General features: G+C 33.0%; 1 protein-coding gene across 1 annotated transcript; it reads right to left on the bottom strand.

Moving 5' to 3' along the window:
• Positions 1-1,794: 1,794 nt before the first annotated feature.
• Positions 1,795-19,334, bottom strand: LOC132743481 (RNA-binding Raly-like protein). Its single transcript, XM_060731999.1, has 9 exons — positions 19,045-19,334; positions 16,103-16,259; positions 15,594-15,780; positions 11,878-12,002; positions 9,857-9,911; positions 8,863-9,044; positions 7,297-7,437; positions 6,506-6,624; positions 1,795-5,400 (listed from the first exon to the last, which is right to left on the bottom strand). Exons 1-9 carry the CDS (start codon positions 19,048-19,050, stop codon positions 5,332-5,334), a joined length of 1,041 nt encoding a protein of 346 aa, XP_060587982.1. The 5' UTR covers positions 19,051-19,334; the 3' UTR covers positions 1,795-5,331.
• Between the last annotated feature and the right edge of the window lie 2,476 nt (positions 19,335-21,810).

The raw sequence follows: 21,810 nt of genomic DNA, 5'->3' as shown, positions 1-21,810 counted from the left end.
ATTTAAAACTATCACTTTGAAAACTATAGATCAAATAAATAAAAAATCCATTAGTTTTTTGTGACAGTTACAATCTCCTGCTTTATTTTAAAGTCATGAAAGTGGAGGGGAAAAACTTGCTAAATTTTCATAAAAAAATGCTTGTGTATGAGATAAAATAGGCCAACAAATAGTTTCATTTTATATCATTTTGTTCAGAAATATATTTTCATGACTTACAAGTCATATTGAAGATTGCTATGTTTATTACCTTATTAAAACAAAACTATGATATTCAGGGTATTTGACACCGTGAAAGTGGTCATAAGACTTGTGCTTTTGTTATGAAGTTTATTAGTATTCTCAAATGATGCCTTTAAGATATAAAATTAAAAATTTCAAAGACATAACATCAATGCATTTTAACCTTACTTTCAGTTGGATAAAATATCATTATTTGAAGCATTTGTGTAAAAATAATATATGTCCGGAGAGTGTACTGAAAATGTTTTAAGTTAATCATCTAAACTTCAATGCTGTCCTTTTCGAATAAATCAATATATTATTTGTCAATTTTAGAATGATTGCATTTACAAGATATAAAGTCTCTGCACTTTATAGACCATGTTAGTTTAAACACAAACAAGAATTTAAAAAAATGTGTATGGGTATGCACAATTTTAAATGATGCAAACTTCAAACTTTAATTTTCTGACATTTTACTTCTTAACTTAAGTTTGGCAAAAGGAATTGTGAATTTTAACAAGTCTATGCCATCAATAAAGGAAAACATTTAAAGTTTTCAGCATCTTTATAGACAAATTATGAACAAATTACTGATAATTGCTGCTTTGAAGATAAACCCTGAGGTGAAATTGTATGAGCCTGTAATGACGGACAATGTGGTAAAAATGATATCTTCTACTTATAAAGTTCCCAACACAATATGTTAAAGTATTACCAAACCTACTATAAAATCTAAGGCAACAGCCAAAAATTTCCAGATAATTTGGTGTAATCCATTGCTGGGGCTAAGGTGATGAAAAAATATATAATAACAATATCTCAGCACATCAAAACTCTGAGGGCAAATCACTTGCACATAAAATCTTGTAGACGACTAGATTCATTACATTACATGGCAACTGAGAGAGAACACAATTACTGCATGTTATGCAAATGGCACATTTCTAAAGGAGGAAAATATAGCATTAATTTGTAAAAACTTATCACACTCATCACTCTCAATATGATAAAAAACTTGTCAAATATTTGTGTCCAGTGTTGGTTCTTAAAGTTACTCCACTGAGGTCTAAAAGCCTAAAAAATAAAATTTTAATTCCTTACATAGATCAGCTGGGACACTAAAAACAGAAAGATATGCAAAAAATAATTAAGACATACACGAAAATCATTTTTGTTGTTGTTCTTAGTCTGATTTGAGTGAAAATCATTGCATCATTTTTCACAATAAGAATAATTATTCTGAAAAAGTGGGAGTGAGTGAAAATCTTGATAAATAATTTCCAGTCCCATCATGTCAAGAAACCTCAGTGGAGTCCCTTGAAATAAAAAAAAATATAAAAAAACAACCAAAATTACCATTTCCTTCTGACTTAATATTAAAGTTATAAATTTCTGTTGTACACAGGGAATGTAAAACACTTGCCATTTCAATTCATTATCAAAATCTCTTTTTTTAAATACTAACAACACAAAAAAATTGCAACAATGTGAACAGAAAAACACTGTCCACAAGTCAGTTAAAGAATTCAATAAAAAATAATACTAGAAAAATAACAATTGAAAACAAAATTGCCTGAGGGTCAGTTTATTTTCTATATTAATCTAAATACACCATGACATCAAAACAAAAAATGGTGACAAAGAAAATACAACATGATCATAATATGAATATTCTTTGTTTTAACATGATTTCTTTAATAATGACACAAAATTACCATCATAACACACTGATTTTTTTAGTAATGACACAAAATTCAACATATCATATCAATGTAAATATGCAACTGTACATTTTTATTTTCTTCCAATGAAAATAAATCATAAAACATATGCAGCTGTATGAGTCTTATCAAGTCTTTCTTTGGAGAAGATTACATCTCAACAAATGTTTAACCTGACCTGTTATAGTGTACACAGATATACATGTTACCTACAACAGAACTATATACATATAAATGGTAAAAATACAAATGAGCCACGTCATGACAAAACCAACGTTATGCGTTTGCGACCAGCATGGATCCAGACCAGGCTGCACATCCGCGCAGTCTGATCAGGATCCATGCTGTTCGCTATTAGTTTCTCTACTTGTAATAGGGTTTGTAAGCGAACAGCATGGATCCTGATCAGACTGCAAGGATGCGCAGGCTGGTCTGGATCCATGCTGGTCGCAAATGCATTACGTTGGTTTTGTCATGACGCAGCTCAAATGTCAGCATATAAAATGAGAATCTTGTGATAGCCTCAACTCATTCTAACTACATTGTACTTACACTTATAACATCATAACAAATTATGTCCAGAGAAATTCCACACTGTCGACACAGGCAATCAGTTTGTACACAAAAATACATTTTTAAATCTAGAAAACTGGAAATTAATGTCTATACTAGAGATGTTTTGACAGACTTTACTATGCAAAGATTATTTTGTACACACGTCTATAAGGAAATACACAACAACTATAATACTGTGCAACAGTATGTTTGCTTAAATGAATATGCACACATAAATGAAACATCAATGTAACATTTTTAATCCACACATGATTAACAGAGAAATCGTTTTTCAATATTTAATAAAAGTGCATCTATTGATGATCGTCTAATCCAAACATAATAAAAACAGCATTCCTTATTGACAATTAGCCTTAGATCAAATTACAATCCACACATGCTACATCAGAGAAAATCTACATTCAAACATAACAAAACTGAACGATGAATTTCAAATCCATACATGAACAAATAATCAGTATTTATTTTCTAATCCACACAAATTAACAAATATCTTTAGCTTTTGATAATTATAACAGTGTTTATTATCCACACATAATATACCACAGTAAATTTTACATGATGTATGTTAACAAGACTGTGACTTCAAAATCTACACATAATCAAAATATTTGAATAAACAAACTAACAATATCCAAGGAAATTAGTAAATACACTAGTGTTGAATTATTTATCAAACATTATAGCTCTGAACTGTTTTTCATATGTAAGTTTAAACATGTTATAGTGTAATACAATGATCATTTGTGGCACATAATTATAAATGATCCCTGTCAATAATGATACTTCTACAATAAAAAACATGCACATCTTGTACCAGATCTCTTGTCTTATCCAATGCATTACAAGCAAGAATGTAGATTAGCTGACAATGCACTTATATGATTGCAGAGCATCATAGTAAAACAAGAGACACGTATTATTAATTCAAGTTCACAAATGGAAATAATTGTGAATGAGTTATGGGTCTTAGTCATTGACCTAAATTATGAACCTGAAAACATGTATCCGTTGTTTAAGATATGGCAAAACTGTAATAATGATTTTTTATGAATTCAGTAAAAATCCATGCTAGTGTACTGGTTATGCAACAAATGATTAGTGTTTCACGGAGCCAATTCGTTTGAATTTTCAGAAGAGATAAAAAGTTTGCACAAATGCACAAAAATTGATGTTACATTGTTGTTTGGTTTTTTTTGCATACTAGCATTTTGATTGCCTTGTTGACTTCCACACATGATCCTTTACAATGCTTGTTTCTTTGTTGTGTTACATAAACACTTGTCTTACCAAGTTTTGGTAATATTTTCTTATACAAATGTAGCATTGTATCACCTTATTTTTACATAAAAGCTTATCTTTTAACATTACTTATTCCACAAATTTTAGCATACATGGCAGAAACATCACATAAATGATCACACCATTCTTATTCATGTCAGCATTTATATCAACTGTATAGAAAACATAACTATAAAGAAGGAAGCCAGAATGAACACATACAAGTATATGTACATAATAGTCAGCATTTTCATGTACACAGAATTTTGACTTATACATTTATAGAACACAACACATGTAAAATTAAAAATGTCAATATGAAAACAAATGGTAGAAGAAATTATTAGATACCTTTGCAAGTTCTGAAACTTGTTATATAAAAATTGTGATAATTCTTAACACAATACCAAACAAAAGATGCATTTCTTTTGTACATTTACACAACATATGCCAGTTTATAACCAAACACACTGCCTTAACTTTAACTTGTTAATAGGTCATTAAAAATATAGTCAAGCAAGAGATGTTGGAATATTGAGTTCAACAATTATTATTCACTAGACTACTAAAATTATGCAAGTACATTAAAGCTTGTGTCACAGAAGCAGAAGTATATTGTGTCTACTGTATCTAGTAGTTTCGTTCAAAGCATTGACAATGGTTGTCTGAACAATTAGCTAAACTTTTTAACATGATGAATCCTATTTTAACATCATTGTAAAGAGGTGATTGTTTTTGTTGTTTTGTTAGAAAACTTATTTCAAGAATACTAATATGCAGTATCAAAAGAAACAGATCATTAACACTGGCAAATAATTGGCAAATAATCAGCTTATACTGCAAATATTCCTGCCTTACAACAGATTTACATGCTTCTTACATGAAATTAATAAAATTAAATGGGAACTTTTTTTATATGGCCTTAATAACCAATTCTTCAAACACTTTATCAACAAGGAAATAAGTCAACAAAATTCCTAGGAACACACAAATAAAGAAATATTTATCAACCTTGTAGCTTCTGAAGTACTCAAAGCAAATTTCAATTCTTTATATATACATATAATTTTACATCTTTTGCGGAAGATGAACAAATAACTTTTGTGCTGTAAAAAAAAAAGAAACCAAAACTAAATGAAGATGTTATCATGTATAAAACAAAGTGCAACTGCTAGTCTCATTAAGTCAACATGTGTATTTAGAAAATGTCTCATTTGTTTCCTTCAACAGTTGAACTATAATAGATTTTGAAAAAAAAGAAAAAAAAACCTCTTTCATGTTATATGTCCTTTAATGGTTTACATGCTGCTAGAACTGTAAATTCTTCCATGTATTTTTTCTTCTCTGTTTTACATTCATTCTTCCAGGTCATTTCACATATACTCACATGAAACAGAGTTCATTCACAGTGTACATATATATATATATATGACTCTCAGACCTCGGCATTTTACGGAATATTTACTGTACATGTTACCAGGAGATAATGTAGAATGAAATATACAGTCTTTTATCTTTTCTTTGTCCATCATTCTTTATCTTTGTCACCGTTCACTTCATTACTTTCTGTCTTGTTTTCGGACTCCACTTTAACATGCTACAAATTAGATATTTACAATGAATATATTTATTAAACTATCTAAATATTTTGAATTGTATAGGCAACATAGTGTTCAACTTTCTCCTCAAGTACAACAGCTTCGCTTGTATTTTTTAACTATTTTTAATATTCTAAAATCTAGCTTACGGAGTGTCAGTGGTTCTACTCAGGTACCCGTTTGTTCCTGAAATAATGCACGGAAGGGCACCCGAGGTGTTCCTACACCAGTAAAACTGGAATGTCGCCATATGACCTATACTGTGTCCGTGTGACGTAAAACCCAATCAAACAAACAAAATATTAGAACATACATAATAGCATAAGACGAGACATGTAGAAAAGATAATAATAGCGTTTATCATTACAATATAAATGTTTACTTGTAAAACATGATATTTCACTTATCTTGGGAGATTTTGATCTCTGGCTCTAAAACTACAGTATACAGTATTTACACGTCAGTGTATGATAGCACTCATGCTATGATATGAGGACATTTCTTACAGTACTCACCTTCAAACACTGTCCTGTTCCTACCCTTGAAATTTTTCAACTTATTTTCAGTAACCAAAACTTACATGTATTCTACTCTTCTTACATATTTTTATGTTCCTAAACTATTTTCAAGTTATTTTAAATGAGCTAACCCTCGACATCAAAACTTCTCAATTATAGTTTGTTGTAATCACCTTCATTAAGAAATATTTTTTGGTCTTGATCAGTTTTACTGTACTTTCATTAAATATTTCTGCCCTGTGTGCATTATCTCAGACACAAACAGGCACCTCACTAGAACCACAGACACTCCATAACCTAGCTGTCCCAAATAGCTTTCTAACCTGACAAAATAAAAAGTGCTTGGGGGCTTAAACTAAAAGGCAAGGCAGGGGGTTTGCAGTCTCAATTTTAAAAAACCACTCGACCTTTGACGCCCCTGTTTACTGCATTTGGCTTTAGTTTTTTGGTTTCTAAACTACAAACACTCATCAATTTTTATTTTTTTTTATGTCATAATCAGTTTTCTTAAAAAGGATAAATTTCCCTTTTCTATTTTTATTTACTACTACTTAAAAATTTACTTTCTCTGGTATAATGAACTTACCTTAAATATTTCTATGCTATGTTCCTCCTGACAATGTTGACATAGATCCCAGGCTGTTTTAAACATGGCATCACACACTGCACATAACAGATTACGCTCAGGTTCTGCTGTTTTAGAGGCTGTTTAAAACCACATAAACAAAACTTAAATCAATCTAAATATTCTTTTTTCATTAAATGTTATCAAGTTTTTGATAACTGTAGGATTCTGTCTTCCAGTGTTCAACTAGATTTTATCTAAGGAAATTTTACACAGTATTTCCATCATCTATTCTCCTGTGAAGGAATAATTTTTGATGTGATTGTAGATGTGGCAGTACTGCATTGCGGAACATCAATTTAAAGAGTAATATTGTGTTTTATTTGGCTTACAGTCACATCAACCATGTAAATGTCAGCAGTACTAGTGCAGGAAGTTCAATTTTGCACATCTAAGCATCATTTTAGGCACATGCAGAGTATAACCACAAATCTTACATAAATGTAAATGAAACAAGTCCACAGCAGAATTAAAACCCACAACAGTAAGGGGCAAGTAGTTCAAAGTCAAAGACTTTTACTATTTTTGCCATGGAAGCACGGCACCAAAACAGACATATTTAGTGCAAAAGCCCCCCTTTCAAGCTTTTCTGGCCAGCTGAATTTTAACAACAACGAAAACTATTTACATCTAATACTAGCTTGTTTGTCAAGATTTCAAAATTTCTATCTCTGAAACATGAAACATTGTCTATAAGCATTTGCGGCCACAACAATTTCAATACAGACAAGTGATCTTTTTATATGGCTTACCTTTTTCTTCAGCATTAGCTGCCAGTTGGTGACATTTGCACTGTATTTTTAATTCACATTTCTGTTTTTTATGCTGAACAAATGTGGCTAGACTACTGTGTAATGATTTACAGTTACCACAGATTAGTATGTCATTACCCGCTGAAATACAGGCAATAGATACAGATTATACATTTTGTCAAGAGTTTAGTTAAAATCTCAACAAAGTTTGGAGAAGATGCAGTTATGGACACAGTTCACTGAATTGGTCCTTTTTTAGTTATGAAATAAAGTAAATGTGGAAAAAATGAATATCAACTGTACTTCAAGTATGATATTTCCAGAATTTTAAAATGCTTGGGAATCAATAGGAAACCTGTTCATTTACCAGACCCATATCAACAGGGAACAGAACTGGTCATATGACAGCATGTTTTGACTGTCCTCACTGCTTGGCGGTAAAAAACCTCTGTTAAAAAGACAATTCAGAGTTATGGGACATGTGGCCATCATGTTATATTATCCCAAAGAACAAGTATGTTAAGTTTCAATCCCTTTCTTTCTGTAGTTTTGGAGAAACCAACTTGCAAGCATAAACTTTATCAAACAGTGATTGCATCCGGTGTGTCAAAAACTCCCTATTCTTCCTAGTTGAGCTAAATGTAACAGTAACACTGTTAACTCATTCAATGTTTGCTTCATTAGTAAGTTTATGCAAGAAGTCTATAGCAATAACAGTCTTTAAATCTTTAATTCTATAAATTTACTATTCAAATGTATTACACTAGTATATAAATTTATATAAAAACTCAGTCTGGACAGTTCAAATCTTATTTTATTTTAGTTTTATGTTGTTTTTTGTTGTTTTTTTACTTGGGTTTTCATTAAACAACTAAGGAATTTTCCTGCTACATTTTTTAAGAAATATCTCTGGTGACTCTTGGCACCTTGTTTCAACCACAAGCTCTTAAATAAGTCCACCGACTTATCATTTAAAAGCTATCTAGTTAACTTTATAGAAACCAATGCATTGGCTGAACTGTGCTCTGATAAATTCAATGTGGCTTAATGCTGTGATAAGATTTCGAGTGAAAACTACTAACACCACCACCACACAGAAAATCTCTGGCGGGATTTTACCAACAGCACTGAGGGACAAATATAACCAGTTCAGGTTTCTCATTTTCTTTTGTTACTTTCAAATGAGGAAAAAAGTACTTTATAAAAGGGACTCCACTGAAGTTTTTTAACAAGACAGGACTAAAAGATTTGTGTACCGTTTGATGTACCATAAGTCTGAACCAATAACTTGTGTGCACATTTTCAGCGCTTTTCACTCACATTGATTAAAAACAAATACACTACTAATTTCAAATTAAGATCCCAGTATATTTCTATATTATCCTGAGCAGATTTGTTCCATTCTAACTGCCTTATTTGATTTGTAAATATTTCTAATTTTATGGTTTTAGGCTTGTTAAACTCAGTGCTGCTCCTTTTCAAAATTACCACAGTATCAATCTAATATCCATCAAAACAATGCTTTTCATGCCAATATACAGAAACAAAATATTCACAGAAACATACTTGATATAGTAGTCTTTTTCAACGCTTTCCCTGTTGGTCTAGACAGTGTAATGGAAGTACTGGATGCATCTATAGTGGCATCTTTCAGACTTGATCCCAGTGATACAAGATTTCTACCTCCAGCTGCAGCATCTACCTTGGCTTTCTTCTGAGCTGGTGTTTCATTTGTGTTGGAATTGTTGCTGCAAATATTCAAACATTTGCTTGTATAAAAAAAACTAAAGATCCTAAATCAAGATTGCTGTGTTGTTCAAATCGAAATAAATCAGTTTTTTCTTTTGCTCAGACAACTTAATTATAAGTATAATATTCTAACTTAGGGCATTCAGATAAAATTCTGAACATTTCTACCCTTTTTGACTTTTCAAATGTTTGTGTAAATTCAGTTATAGTGTGAAAATTGTTGTTCCTCCATCTCTAATATGTAGCGATCAAACTGCTTAAAAACATAGCTTGGTAGTAAATTGACACAACAACCATGAAAATTCCTATGACAATATTTTCATAAACAAAGAACCTGTAGACAACCTGTCCATGCATGCGGACATTCTTGTTTTAAAAAAAGCTCAATTGTAAAATGTGGATATAACTAACCAGTAATAACCAATATCCCCACAGTGACTGACTACTACTACTAACAGTCCCACATGATTCTTTTATTAGAGCCATCACATACAGGCATACAAATAAGACAAACAAATCTTTATACACCACAGAACATAGATCAGATCTCCTTGCACTAATAATCAACAATTAATACAGATAATACTGTATATTGCTCATCTAACTTTTATCTACCAACACAAACTTTCTGAATATTAGATACAACAATGCAAACTCCACAGAGCAGTCCTCTGCAACAACAGTATCAATTCTCATTGCTATAAATCTAACATCTCTAGAGAAATGCCTCTCAACAACAACCCAAAGTTTTATCTCCCAAAGGATGTTGCTGTGCAGAGGTTACATTATAATATTTCAAATGGTTACTTACGCAGCAGGGGCAGCTCTCTTGCTTCCCTTCTTTGGTTCAGATGCAATGTTTATATCTGCAAAAAGAAAAAAGTTCCAATGATAAATATGTACACAGGCATGTTTATATCAGACTACAGTCGAGACTGTCATAATTATGTGACTTTCCAAGGGATCAAAACAAGAGGGCCATAATGGCACTAGATCGCTCACCTGACACATCAAACTCAACAATTACCTAGACAAGCATTCTGACCAAGTCTCATGACAGGTGAGTGAAAAATGTGACCACTACAGTGTTAACAAGGATTATCCATATTTGAGCAGTGTGACCTAGTTTTTTACCCAGGTGACACATATTCAAACTTGACCTAGAAATCATCAAAACAAACTTTCAGACCAATTTCCAGGATACTTGGATCAAAACAGTAGCAACTAGAGTGTTAACAAGATTTTTCTATTTTTAGCTCCGGTGACCTAGTTTCACATGCCATTTCAAACTCATCCGAGCAATTACCTACACAAGCATCCTGACCAAGTTTGATGATAATTGAGTCGAAAATGTGACCACTAGAATGTTAACAAGGTTTTTCCATATTTGGGCGGTGTGACCTAGTTTTTCATCCAAGATGACCCATGTTCGAACTTGACTTAGAAATCATCAAAACAAACTTTCAGACCAATTTACAGAATATTTGGATCACAACAGTAGCCACTAGAGTGTTAACAAGATTTTTCTATTTTAAGCTCCTGTGACCTAGTTTTTCATCCGAGATGACCCATGTTCGATTTAATCCCAGCAATGACCTAGACAAGTTTCCTGACCAAGTTTGATGACAATTGAGTCAAAATTGTGACCACTAGAGGGTTAATAAGGTTTTTCTATTTTTAGCTCCGATGACCTAGTTTTTCATCAGAGATGACCAATGTTCAAACTCATACGAGCAATTTCCTAGACAAGCATCCTGATCAAGTTTGATGACACTTGTGTCAAAAATGTGACCGCTAGAGTGTTAACAAGGTTTTTCTATTTTTAGCTCCGGTGACCTACTTTTTCAACCGAGATGACCCATGTTCGAACTCATCCGAGCTTTCACCTAGACAAGCATCCTGACCAAGTTTGATGATGATTGAGGCAAAAATGTGACTGCTATAGTGTTAATAAGGTTTTTCTATTTCAAGCTCCGATGACCTACTTTTTCATCCAGGAGACGCTACGTTACTTGATAGTTGATACCTGTATACATGTAAACTGTGTAACTGAGGCAGTGTTGTGTAGAGTTTGTTTAAAGAGTACTGACAACTGGATTATAATTGGACTTAATTATTATGGCCCTTTGGGTGTTAAAACAGGTATTACTTATCTGATTAACGGACAATTAAAAGGTGTGAGTCATTTAAATCAGACAAAGCAATGCATTGGGACCAAACAATTAGGGTCGCTTGTCACATATGACAGGGAGTCATATAATTCAGACCATTCATATAGGAAAATACGTTGGGAGGACTGAAACAAGGTCGGATAAGACAGGGAGTCGTTGAAATCAGGGGGTCGCTAAGGCAGTCTCGACATCAAAATTACTTATAATTCAGACTTCCTTTACCCTATAACTTGCTTATTTTTTAATAATATATGTAGCCAGTGCAGTAAGGAAAGATCACAACTAAGGTATAGTAAGTACTGTCAATATATTTACTATTTAGCAAAATAATCAAAATGTGCCTTTTTCAAAATGACTGCTGTTATCCATGAGTTTTTAAACACACAGTCATGTTCAGCATGAGAGATCTTATAAAATCTTCAATTTTTCACTTTTAATCTGCCATTTATATTTTTACTACATTACTCTACAATAAAAAAGACCATGGCTTAAGTATTTGAGACACCCTTGCAGTTTTAGACATCCAGGTAAAAAAATCCAACATAACTGTTCAGATTTATCCACTGTAAAATGTCTTTATTTATAATTGGTTTGTAATGCTGCAGGCACAAAAAGAATCACTGGATGACAACAAAATCATGTAATGAGATAAAAATCATACCTAGTGTTTGACCAGCATATGTTTTGCCATCTTCTGAGACTGCAGCATGCTTTGCCTCTTCATGTGCACCATACTGTACAAAGGCATATCCTTTATGCATTGATATACCCTTCACCATACCATATCTGAAGATTTCAAATATCATAAAGACATTTCAAAGACATATTTAAGGTATTACGACCCTAATGGGCACTATAAGGAACTAAAAAATTGACATCATAGGTCAGATATATACCTTAAAGTACACCTGTATGCAAAATTTAAACAAAGTTTACCGTACGGAAATCAAGTTATGGCCACTTTTCTGAACTCAAGCTAGGATGTTATGAGTGCCCTTTTTTAGAAATGAGCAACCTTTAAATAACCTGCAATAACATTCTAATGAAAAATGTTTTTCCATTAATTTTTTGTAAGAAACAAAAAGTACCATTCAGCTAACAATCCACATAAGCAAAATTATGGTTTCTACTTAAAATGTATGAAATCTGTATAAAAATGTTACCCTACCCCACCCATTTTTACCACGTGTCTGACCATTTTCCTACTAAGGGAGCCTAATTTACCCAAATGAGTGCCTGTTTTCAAAGTTTCCCTAAATTTTTAAAGAAGTATATTGGTTGATCTTGTAAAATATTAAATACTTTTACTGTCTAGTTTTGATTTAATTACACTTTGAAAATATCAGGTACCATATTTATTACTAAATTTAGCATAATTTAGCCAATAAATACCTATGTAAATTAAAAAATCAAAATTAAACACTTTTTTCTTTCCAAATGGGACATGAGAGATACATAAATAATGTTAGAAGAAAAAAAGAAAGAAAAAAAAAGTTGACCCTTCTGGGGATTGAACCCACGGCCCTCATTTTCAATGTAGTTAACAGTAGTTCTAGCCTATTTGAATACTCTTCAAAGCGGAGGTAATGCATTAGGATGGTAATACCTTAAGTTAAACAATACTCAAGATAAGCTTCATCTCCAGTTTTGTTTCCTGTCTGCTTTCTTTTGTTTTGCTTTATACCTATCTTTTCAGTTGTTTCACATTTGGCTTAAATTTTGTTAATACTCTCAACATAAATGTTTTTGTACAGGTATTGTTTTTCCAGTGTGCTTGAATGCAAGTTTGTGAGGAGGCTGCTGATCACTTCTTGCCAAATCTTATTTGGGGATTTTCATTTTTTTTTTAAACCTTTTAGTGGTCACCCTTATATGATCCTTTTCATTTTCAGTATCTTTTTTTCATTTCTTTTATAACAGTCCTTAGGCTTGGTCAAGATCAGCAGACTCCACACAACTTTTAATCTAATTTAATTTTTTTTGTACAAGTTAAATGTGTTCGGCAATTTTTATCTAGATATATACAGACTTCCCGAAATACGTCGGTCCGACGGACATGTCCGATAAATTTTGATCAGGTCCGACAATTTTTTATTCCGGATCGGTCCGACTGTCCGGCTTTTATCCAAGCAGCATGTATACAAAATGGCGTCGCTAAAGGTGCCAAACCTGGGAAAAACCGAAAATCTACGTCAGAAGAGTGCGCAGAACAGCAATAAAAGGATGAAAAGAATAGACCCGAGACGAAATTTAATGAAAAATGGAAGCAGAACCATGAATCATTGGTGTATGACAGGGAGGAGATGAAAATGCGCTGTACGGATTGTGCCGATTTTTACGGCGAAAAAATAAAAAACAAAAAGTGTCTTAGAAATACAAAAAGTGTCTTAGAAATACAAACACAAGTTTTTCTTTGATTTTGATCAATTTTATTTGGTCTGACAGATTTTGTTTCGGTCCGACAGATTTTCATGGTTTGTCAGACCGAATGTCTGACAGTTTTTTTCAACTTTCGGGAAGTCTGTATATATTTTTCAAACTGTTTCACTTACATAATATATGTCATTAAAGTAATTTAAATGTTATCTCTAGCATGTCAATATAATTCATTATTATTTCATTTTTAACTATTACATGTAGTGTCTACATACCACATTATAGTATTACGATTAATTTAACTTGTTTACCAATTTGTCTTTCAAAGATTATCATAATGTGCTTCTTTTACGAGTTTTATGTTTACATGCATGTATGTCGGTCAAAAGCTATAAATAGTTTATGTTTTGTGCAATGTTATATATATATATATACCCACTATAAATAAATTTTAATTTGACAGGGCTCCAGATAAGATGCGTATACGCGTAAATTACGCATGGAAATAACACGTTTACGCATTCAAAACAAAATTTAAGCGTATGAAAACGCACACAAAATTCAGGTTACGCATTGAGCAACATTTCTTTCGCGTTAACGTAACCGAAATTAAACTCGGTGATTATCTTATTTTTAATTTTGTCTGAACGCTTTGCAAGCGTCTACCGGTAACTTCCAATAGTTCCGACCGTCATCGGTTGTTATCTTATGTATAGTATGGTGGTGGAATAAACTTTGTATGAATGCTTTGCAACGTCTAACGGAAACTTCCTGTAGTTCCGACTGTCATCGGATGTTATCGTATGTATAGTAAGGTGGTGGAATTAACGCAATTTCATAAACATCCGGTACAATGTCGCTGTCAAAAGTTAAAATAAAACGATTGACTCGTATTTTATGCCGAAAAAAATCAGTTAAGGTTATAATTAATGAAATAATTAGCGCTGCCATGTATGAGCAATAGAAACATGCCTCAGGTTCAGATAAAACGTTTGCCGTTTGGAAATGCAAGATTATAAACCAAGGGAGTCCAGAAAGCAAAAGAAATGACTTTGACATATCTTGTATTACAAGTATATACGATAATGCAATAAACATGGAAGCATAATAAATGTTTTACTCTTTTACATACATTTTAAGGAGTACAAATACTCCTGCCAAATTTCAGATTTCAAGTTTTACTCATTCACAAAAAAATCAATGAGTAAATACTCATTGCCCTAAAAAATTATCTGGAGCTCTGATTTGATTTGAAAGGATCGTTATTTTTACTTCAAGTCATGCAGCTTTGCTCTCATGAATAAAGGTCAATACCAATCCTACCTATTTTATTAAGCTAAATCAAGCATTTTAAAGGCTTGTGAAACTGCTGCAATTCTTAGGCCATAAAGACGGAATTATTATCTTTTGTGTAATACCCTCTATATATGGCTTGGTCAAGTTTCCAATACCTTGGTTTAAAACTTAGTTTGAAACTTTTTCATATATCTAAAAATTTGGGAAAGTGTTAAGAAGTAAAGCTCTGACTTGGAGCACTCAAGTGCTGTGCAGACAGGGATGTAATTACGTATGCTAAAATGTCTGAAAAAAACACTCTGTTGTATTTGATAAAACCAAAAGTTGACTGTTTTAAATTGAAAACGGACAGAAAAATCTTTAATGAAAACCATGCGAGATAATTGGTCATTATAGAATGATGGTAAAGAGATGCAGGTTAGCCGAGACCAAAATTTATTCCAATTAATACCCTTTCATCTTGACAGCTACTAGTAAAGCAAACATCATGTTGGGATCCTGTAATGGTCAGAATATTTAAGCAGAGTCCCAACCAGCTGTTGAAGTTGTAAAGGAGTCATTAATACTCATGTGCTTTTGGGCCATTATCAGGATGATAAAGTTTCTTGGACCCAGTCACCCTGCTTTAAGGGTGTTAACATTTTCCCATAATAATCCAGAACTTTTTCTTTCTCAAATGCTATGACATACTTGAAATTTACGTACCTTCTAAATATAACTTCAACATCTTCTTTTTTCATAGCTATAGTGTTTAAATTCCCAACAAATATTCTACAGTGAGCACCACGTGGATCATTTGTGACATTGGATGCTGCAGCAGGGGGTGGTGCCTGTGGTCGCATTTGAGGTCCAGGGCCCCCTGGGCCTACAGGTCCTTGTGGTCTCAATGGTCCTTAGAAGTAAGACAAAATTTTTATTACAAGTCATATGTTCAGAAATACATTTCATGATCAACAACAAGTTTTTTTATAATGTATTATATATTGCATGATCAACAACAATTTTTTTATATTATGTAAACTACTTAACTTTTTAAGTAATGAACTAAACTCTTAAAATTCTTAAACAACCTTTCCTTTAATGCCTAAATAAAGCAAGAAGCCAAGAACTAAAAATGTTGAACTACAATGTATCCAAAAACCTAGTGTCACTGTTAATACACAAACAATGAACATTGTCAAACCATTGTAAAACTAGAAAACCATCAAACTTACCTCTAGGTCCCATACCAGGAGGGCCAGGAGGCCTCATACCTGGTCCTGGAGGTCTCATGCCTGGTCCCATAGGTCCCCCTGGACCTGGAGGTCTGTTTGGACCTGGCATACCATGGGGACCTCCTGGACGTGGCATTGGTCGAGGGCCTCTCATATTCTAAAATGCAAAGAAAAAAGTGAAAATGGCTGAATGGTTCAATGAAAGTTAAAATTTAGAGCTCTTCAGTTTTATCAAATATGCAAAAACAGGTTTTTCATTTTTATCTAAGGCAGCAGATGCCTTAAAGAAAACAACCAATTCAGCCATGGTCATGAATAGGTGATATTTTAATAAAAAGGCTGAAGAATACAATTGATTTTAACAGCATCTTTACAGATGATATGGTAACAAGTGTCTTCACAATTTAGGGTGTGAAGTGCCTGGGGACTAGTCATAGTATCATATTTGTTATTTTTTATTGGGATTTAAGTCACACCAACAAAACTATCATATAAATGGCAGCTAGAGGTGTAACAATAACTTGATTGATTACGACCTATACAGATCTGATAGTAACCTCATCATGATCTATCAATAAAAAAATAAATTACTTAATTTTGATGGTAATCTGATGAAAATTTCAAATACATTTATTTGTCAGACCTGTCATAAATTCAACTCCTGTGGCATATTTGTCAGTAAGTATTGTTTGCTTATCATTATGAATTAATAATTGTAAACAATGTCCTGAATTTCTAAGCAACAGCTCCGCTTCAAAGTACAATAGGCAGGACAAATTATCAACACCTGATATCCACCTGAACGGAACCCGAGAAGCTAAAAAGTTTCATGTAGAATTTGATGCAGATGTTAATTTGTTATTGAAATCAACATGCCATCAGTGATTAATCTAGAAATTCCTTACAATGCGTCGGATGACGCACATGTTTGAAAACAATGAGTCCTGTAGCAAAATCAATGAGTCATGTAGCAAAAAAAATGCGTCTTTTTAATAGCAGATCCTTGACATGATTTGCATGTTTTTATAACAAGCGATTAAGTAATTAAAGTGCATAAAAACGTTATTTTTGGTACTAATATTAATTGCAGGCAAAACAATTTTTATTGGCTGCTCAAAAATCTAATTTTCATAATTTATATTTTCTTACTACTTATGTCTAATACTGTGCATTATCCATTTTAATTGTTCGTAATTTGCACAAAATGTCCCTCTCACACTGTATACATACTGACGACTTTTATTGCTCCTTGTATGCCTCTGTGTAGAAAGCATACACAGACAGACCTTTTGATCATGAAAAAAAGTCATGCACAATGTTACCCTGATTGGTTAATCACCCTGTCAAATATTCTGATGACGTAATAGACATCTTTTTTTTTTACACTCCGCGTGAACTTGAGTGACCTTAGGGGAAATCATTACACACCTGTCAGATTATACTGTAACTTACAGCATTTCTTAAAATAGCAACACTTTTTTCAGTTACCGATAATTATTTAAAATATTAAGTAGATAAATGATTTTTTGTTTGCTTTATTGGATTAAATTTACGGTAGTAGAAATGCAGTAGTAGGTGGGAAAGGGATTAGGTATGTAGATAACTTGGAAAAATGCTATAGGGAAATGGATAAACTCAAGAATATGCGTAATTACAGGGGAATGGGTAACCTGTTGCTGTTGGTACCAGTTTTGTCTGGATGACTAAATAACATACAATATAAGTCTGATGGCCATTTGCTGACGATTTTCCTGTGCCCTTCTCATTTTTTTGCGCCAATGTCTGCATATTTCACCATTGTAGGCGAATCGCTCTTATGCAAAATGGACGCTCTGATTGGCTAATGCCGATAATGGGCGGTTACCGATCACAAGCAACAATTGCTTGGGATTTAACGTTTTAAGCAAATGGGGGATTAGTCTTGCACCTGATATCAGCGGAAATTAAATTATTCAACTGAAGAAATTGAAAAATTATTCAACGAATGAAATTAAAGTAATCAATCTGTACATAGAAATCACTAATCGTGATATTTTGGATTATAAACTTCCTGATTAGCATGCGTCAGATTGAACGCACATATTTTGAAACTGTGCGTCTTTTTCGATTTTTATGCGTATTTTACGCAAGACGCACATCTAGATTAATCACTGGCCATAAAAGTTAAATTGAAAACGTCTTTCATTAATCTAATTACCAACAAGCTACAGCACCAACCCACCTGATTTTAACAAAATAAAGCTTAAAATGAATCACTATAAGATTTATAAGACATGATAATCTTTATAATTCTGGGATGGAAGCTGATGCTGTTTGAAAGTTTTACTTAGGCTATATCCTTGAATAGACCCGGGGTCTAAATCAGGAGTGTATGTAATGTTCATTCCATTTTCTTGGACTTTAAGCCGTCCAGTTACCTCAATAGGTAGAACGTTGGACTGTAAATCAGGCGACAGGTTTGATTCCCGGAAGGCACAGTTCACTTTCGTTGTGACCAATCAATCCTTACTACGGTCATTCACACTGTACCTCTGCTCTTGCGTGTACAGAAGTTATCAGTTCCTTGCGAAATGAAAGCAACTAGTACTGGTAAACTGCTTGACAGCCTGCCCAGGAACAATGCAGTCCTCTGGTAAATTCATTACAAGTGGCTTTTCTGGTAAATTCATTATAAGTGGCTTACTGCGTAATCTGAAATGAAAACTACCAACACCACCACCTTTGACTTTGGTGTACTGTATTATGTCTAAAGTTTTACTTCTGTAATAAACACAGAGGTCTAATCCAGGAGATTCACCGGCTATATCCTGGAAATATTATAGACTCACGAGTTACGGGACGGGTTTGACACAGTTTATTTAAATATCTTTAAATTATAGACGATTATTGTGGTGTTATTTCGAAATGGTTAATTTGTTAGAAAGTTTCAAACATTTATTTACCATCATAGTAAAAATTAACGCGTCAGATCCTTTATTTAAGAAAGCCAACAGCGGGGACCTGGCCTTTCCCGGTTTTTTTCTTGGAAAGATTGCAAGAAATCTACAACGGTTATTTATTGCATTATTCGCTGCTCATCAAAAGTATAATGTGAAGATTTCATAGACAGTAGCCTCTTACAATATTAAAAGACAATCTTTAAGATATTTTAAGAGAACTTTTACACATGTGTATTTTAAAGAAGTTGATTTTAGTACCACACCAGATGGCGTGTATAATACTTCCGGTTTCAAGAGTGGCGTTTGCTTTACAGACTTTTATCAAAACGAATTTTTTATACACCACTAAATTTTTTACGGTGGTTCAATCAGGTCAATGAGACCGGGAACGTACACTATAGTTATAGAAAATGCCAGGACTGTCGTGTCCTGTTCCATTTCGATCCTAGTCACCTCAAATGTGCTAGTCGCATTAATTTGACCTAAAATATGTTTAAAATTTATCTTGTTATTCATGTAATATAATATCAATATATTAAAAAAATATTGTCTGTAACAATATAACAAAAATCAATCTTTTTTTGTATTTTTTTTTTTTACATTGATATCATATTACATGAATAATAAGATTAAACCTATTTTAGGTCAAATCAATGCGACTAGCACCTTTGAGTCACCTCAGTCTGCTTTTAAAAGCTTCAGCTATAACATCCGCAGCTGGTACACATGTAGGATCTTATGTTCAATTATTTTGTCCTGAAAATCTTCTGCCAATGCCCTGTTACTTTCAACGACGTGTACACACTTAAATATGGAAGAGATAGCAACACATTAAGGCCAATATTATGTTACTGTTATTTGACATTTGGTTTATATACAGGACATTCCTTAATTACAAGGTACCGACTCGAGCCTCACTTATTATTTATTTATTTTCTTTTTTAAACCTTATATTTGATATGAAATTAAGAGGGCATCTAAATAAAAAATAAACAAACGAGCAAAAGTACCACAAAGGCCGGGTAATATATGTACCCGAAAGATACTTTTTTTGTGTACTCAAAAATAATCTTTCAATCAGTGAAGAAACCCATTCAAAAACGTCAACAAAAACTTTCTATTTTAATTATTCTTTTTATATAAAATAAACCCCAGGTACATATCTGGCTACATGCCTCTAAACACTGTAGTTATCCACATAAAGATTTGATGTGATTTCTAGTACACCAATCTACATAAGGCATGGTGACCCCCAGGACAGACAATTTTGACACCAGGGTCATGGTTAATACATGTATACATAACTTTTGTAGAATACTATAAATTGATGCTACATGCCAATATCAAAGCTCTGCGGAGTAATTAATTTCAAGATATTTTAATAAGTCTGCATAAAAAATGAACCCCAGGGTGAGCCTAATCCTTACCTAAGAATCATGATTTATGCCACTGGTGTAAAGTTTAACACAACAATGTAACTTGCCAAATCGTCGTTTCGACTGTGGTATATACTGGAGTTGACGCAGTTGATGCGAAATTTCAGTTCAGCCAATCGAGATACAGTAATACATGTATGTCTTCTTAATTTAGGCATAACCTTTAACTTCAGATTGAGGTATGTTCTCATGGACCTGCTATCTTTGTTTCAGACTGTGACATCTCTAGTATAATGTAGTATATATAATGTAGTTACCTCACTAGAATAGACAGAGAGCCACATTTAACTAAATTGAGCTATCTGCAGATTTAAATAGTAAATACATTACATCAATTATCGAATGATCAAACAATTTATGCTTCAATATACATACAGTAAAAACCCGCTTTACGACCACCCCGTTTTCGAGACCAACCCGCTAATACGAACGATTTTTTAAAGACCCGATTTTTTTATTCTTTATTTTAATGGTCGCTAACCCCGGTTTTGAGACCACCCCGTTATTCCGTAATACGACCAGTAAATTCAGTCCCATTTCGTAAATTCTGTACATTTGGAAACCCATAAATACGACCGCAGGCACTTTCTCACCTTGATATTGACAGGCATGTATATTGCTGAAATCTTTTTGACACCTGATGTAAACAACAGTTGTCCTAGTTTTACGACATTTAACGACATCCAATTTACGGCAGAGGTCAAGGTTACTTTGTATCCAACCCGTAAATGATCAACAAGGTTAGCTTTTAAAAAAGCTAGTAGCGACTCGCTTCGTAATTTTTTTCAAGGGGTGTGTTTAAATGAAAAAATGACAGTTCTGTTAGCTGAAGAGACTTCAGCGAACATCAAAATAAAAGTGAAGTCAACACTGGCCCGGTGCCCGATGGCCAGTGTATATAAGTTCAGGCCAGTGTAAATTTAAGAAAATTTTGTTAATTATTTAGTAGAATAAATTCAAAACTGGAATTCGGGCCAGTAAATTCAAAATCTTAAACTCATTGACTGAAAGTGACATATAAAGTTCTCTCAGTTTAACCAAGATGAGTTTGAGTATATATGAAGGTGCATGTAAACAGATTGAATGAAGAACCTATGTCTATGCACATTTACTATATGGCCTGTTGACCTTGACCACAAAATGTTAGATAGGTAGATTTCATAAAGATGTCTCTTTATACAAAATTAAGTTGTAATACATGTATGTTATTCAGTATTGGAATGAGAGGCACAAGTCCTAAAGTAAACACAAGTTGTCAATCAATTCAGCCAGAAAAGCCGGGATCCTATTAAAAAATATAGGGATCCCAGAAATTGACCAGGCTAAGAAGATG

This window comes from Ruditapes philippinarum, unplaced genomic scaffold (genome assembly GCF_026571515.1).
Source record: "Ruditapes philippinarum isolate M1 unplaced genomic scaffold, ASM2657151v2 ctg483_1_1_1_1, whole genome shotgun sequence".
Lineage (NCBI taxonomy): Eukaryota > Metazoa > Mollusca > Bivalvia > Venerida > Veneridae > Ruditapes > Ruditapes philippinarum.
The sequence above is the reverse complement of the archived record's forward strand: the minus strand, read 5'-3'. Positions and strand labels throughout refer to the sequence as shown.

Coding starts and splice junctions, on each gene's coding strand:
- LOC132743481 (XM_060731999.1), bottom strand. Junction 6,625..7,296: donor AGCTAATGCTGAAGAAAAAG/GTAAGCCATATA, acceptor GGTTTTAAACAG/CCTCTAAAACAGCAGAACCT. Junction 5,401..6,505: donor ATAGCATAGAAATATTTAAG/GTAAGTTCATTA, acceptor TCTAATTTGTAG/CATGTTAAAGTGGAGTCCGA.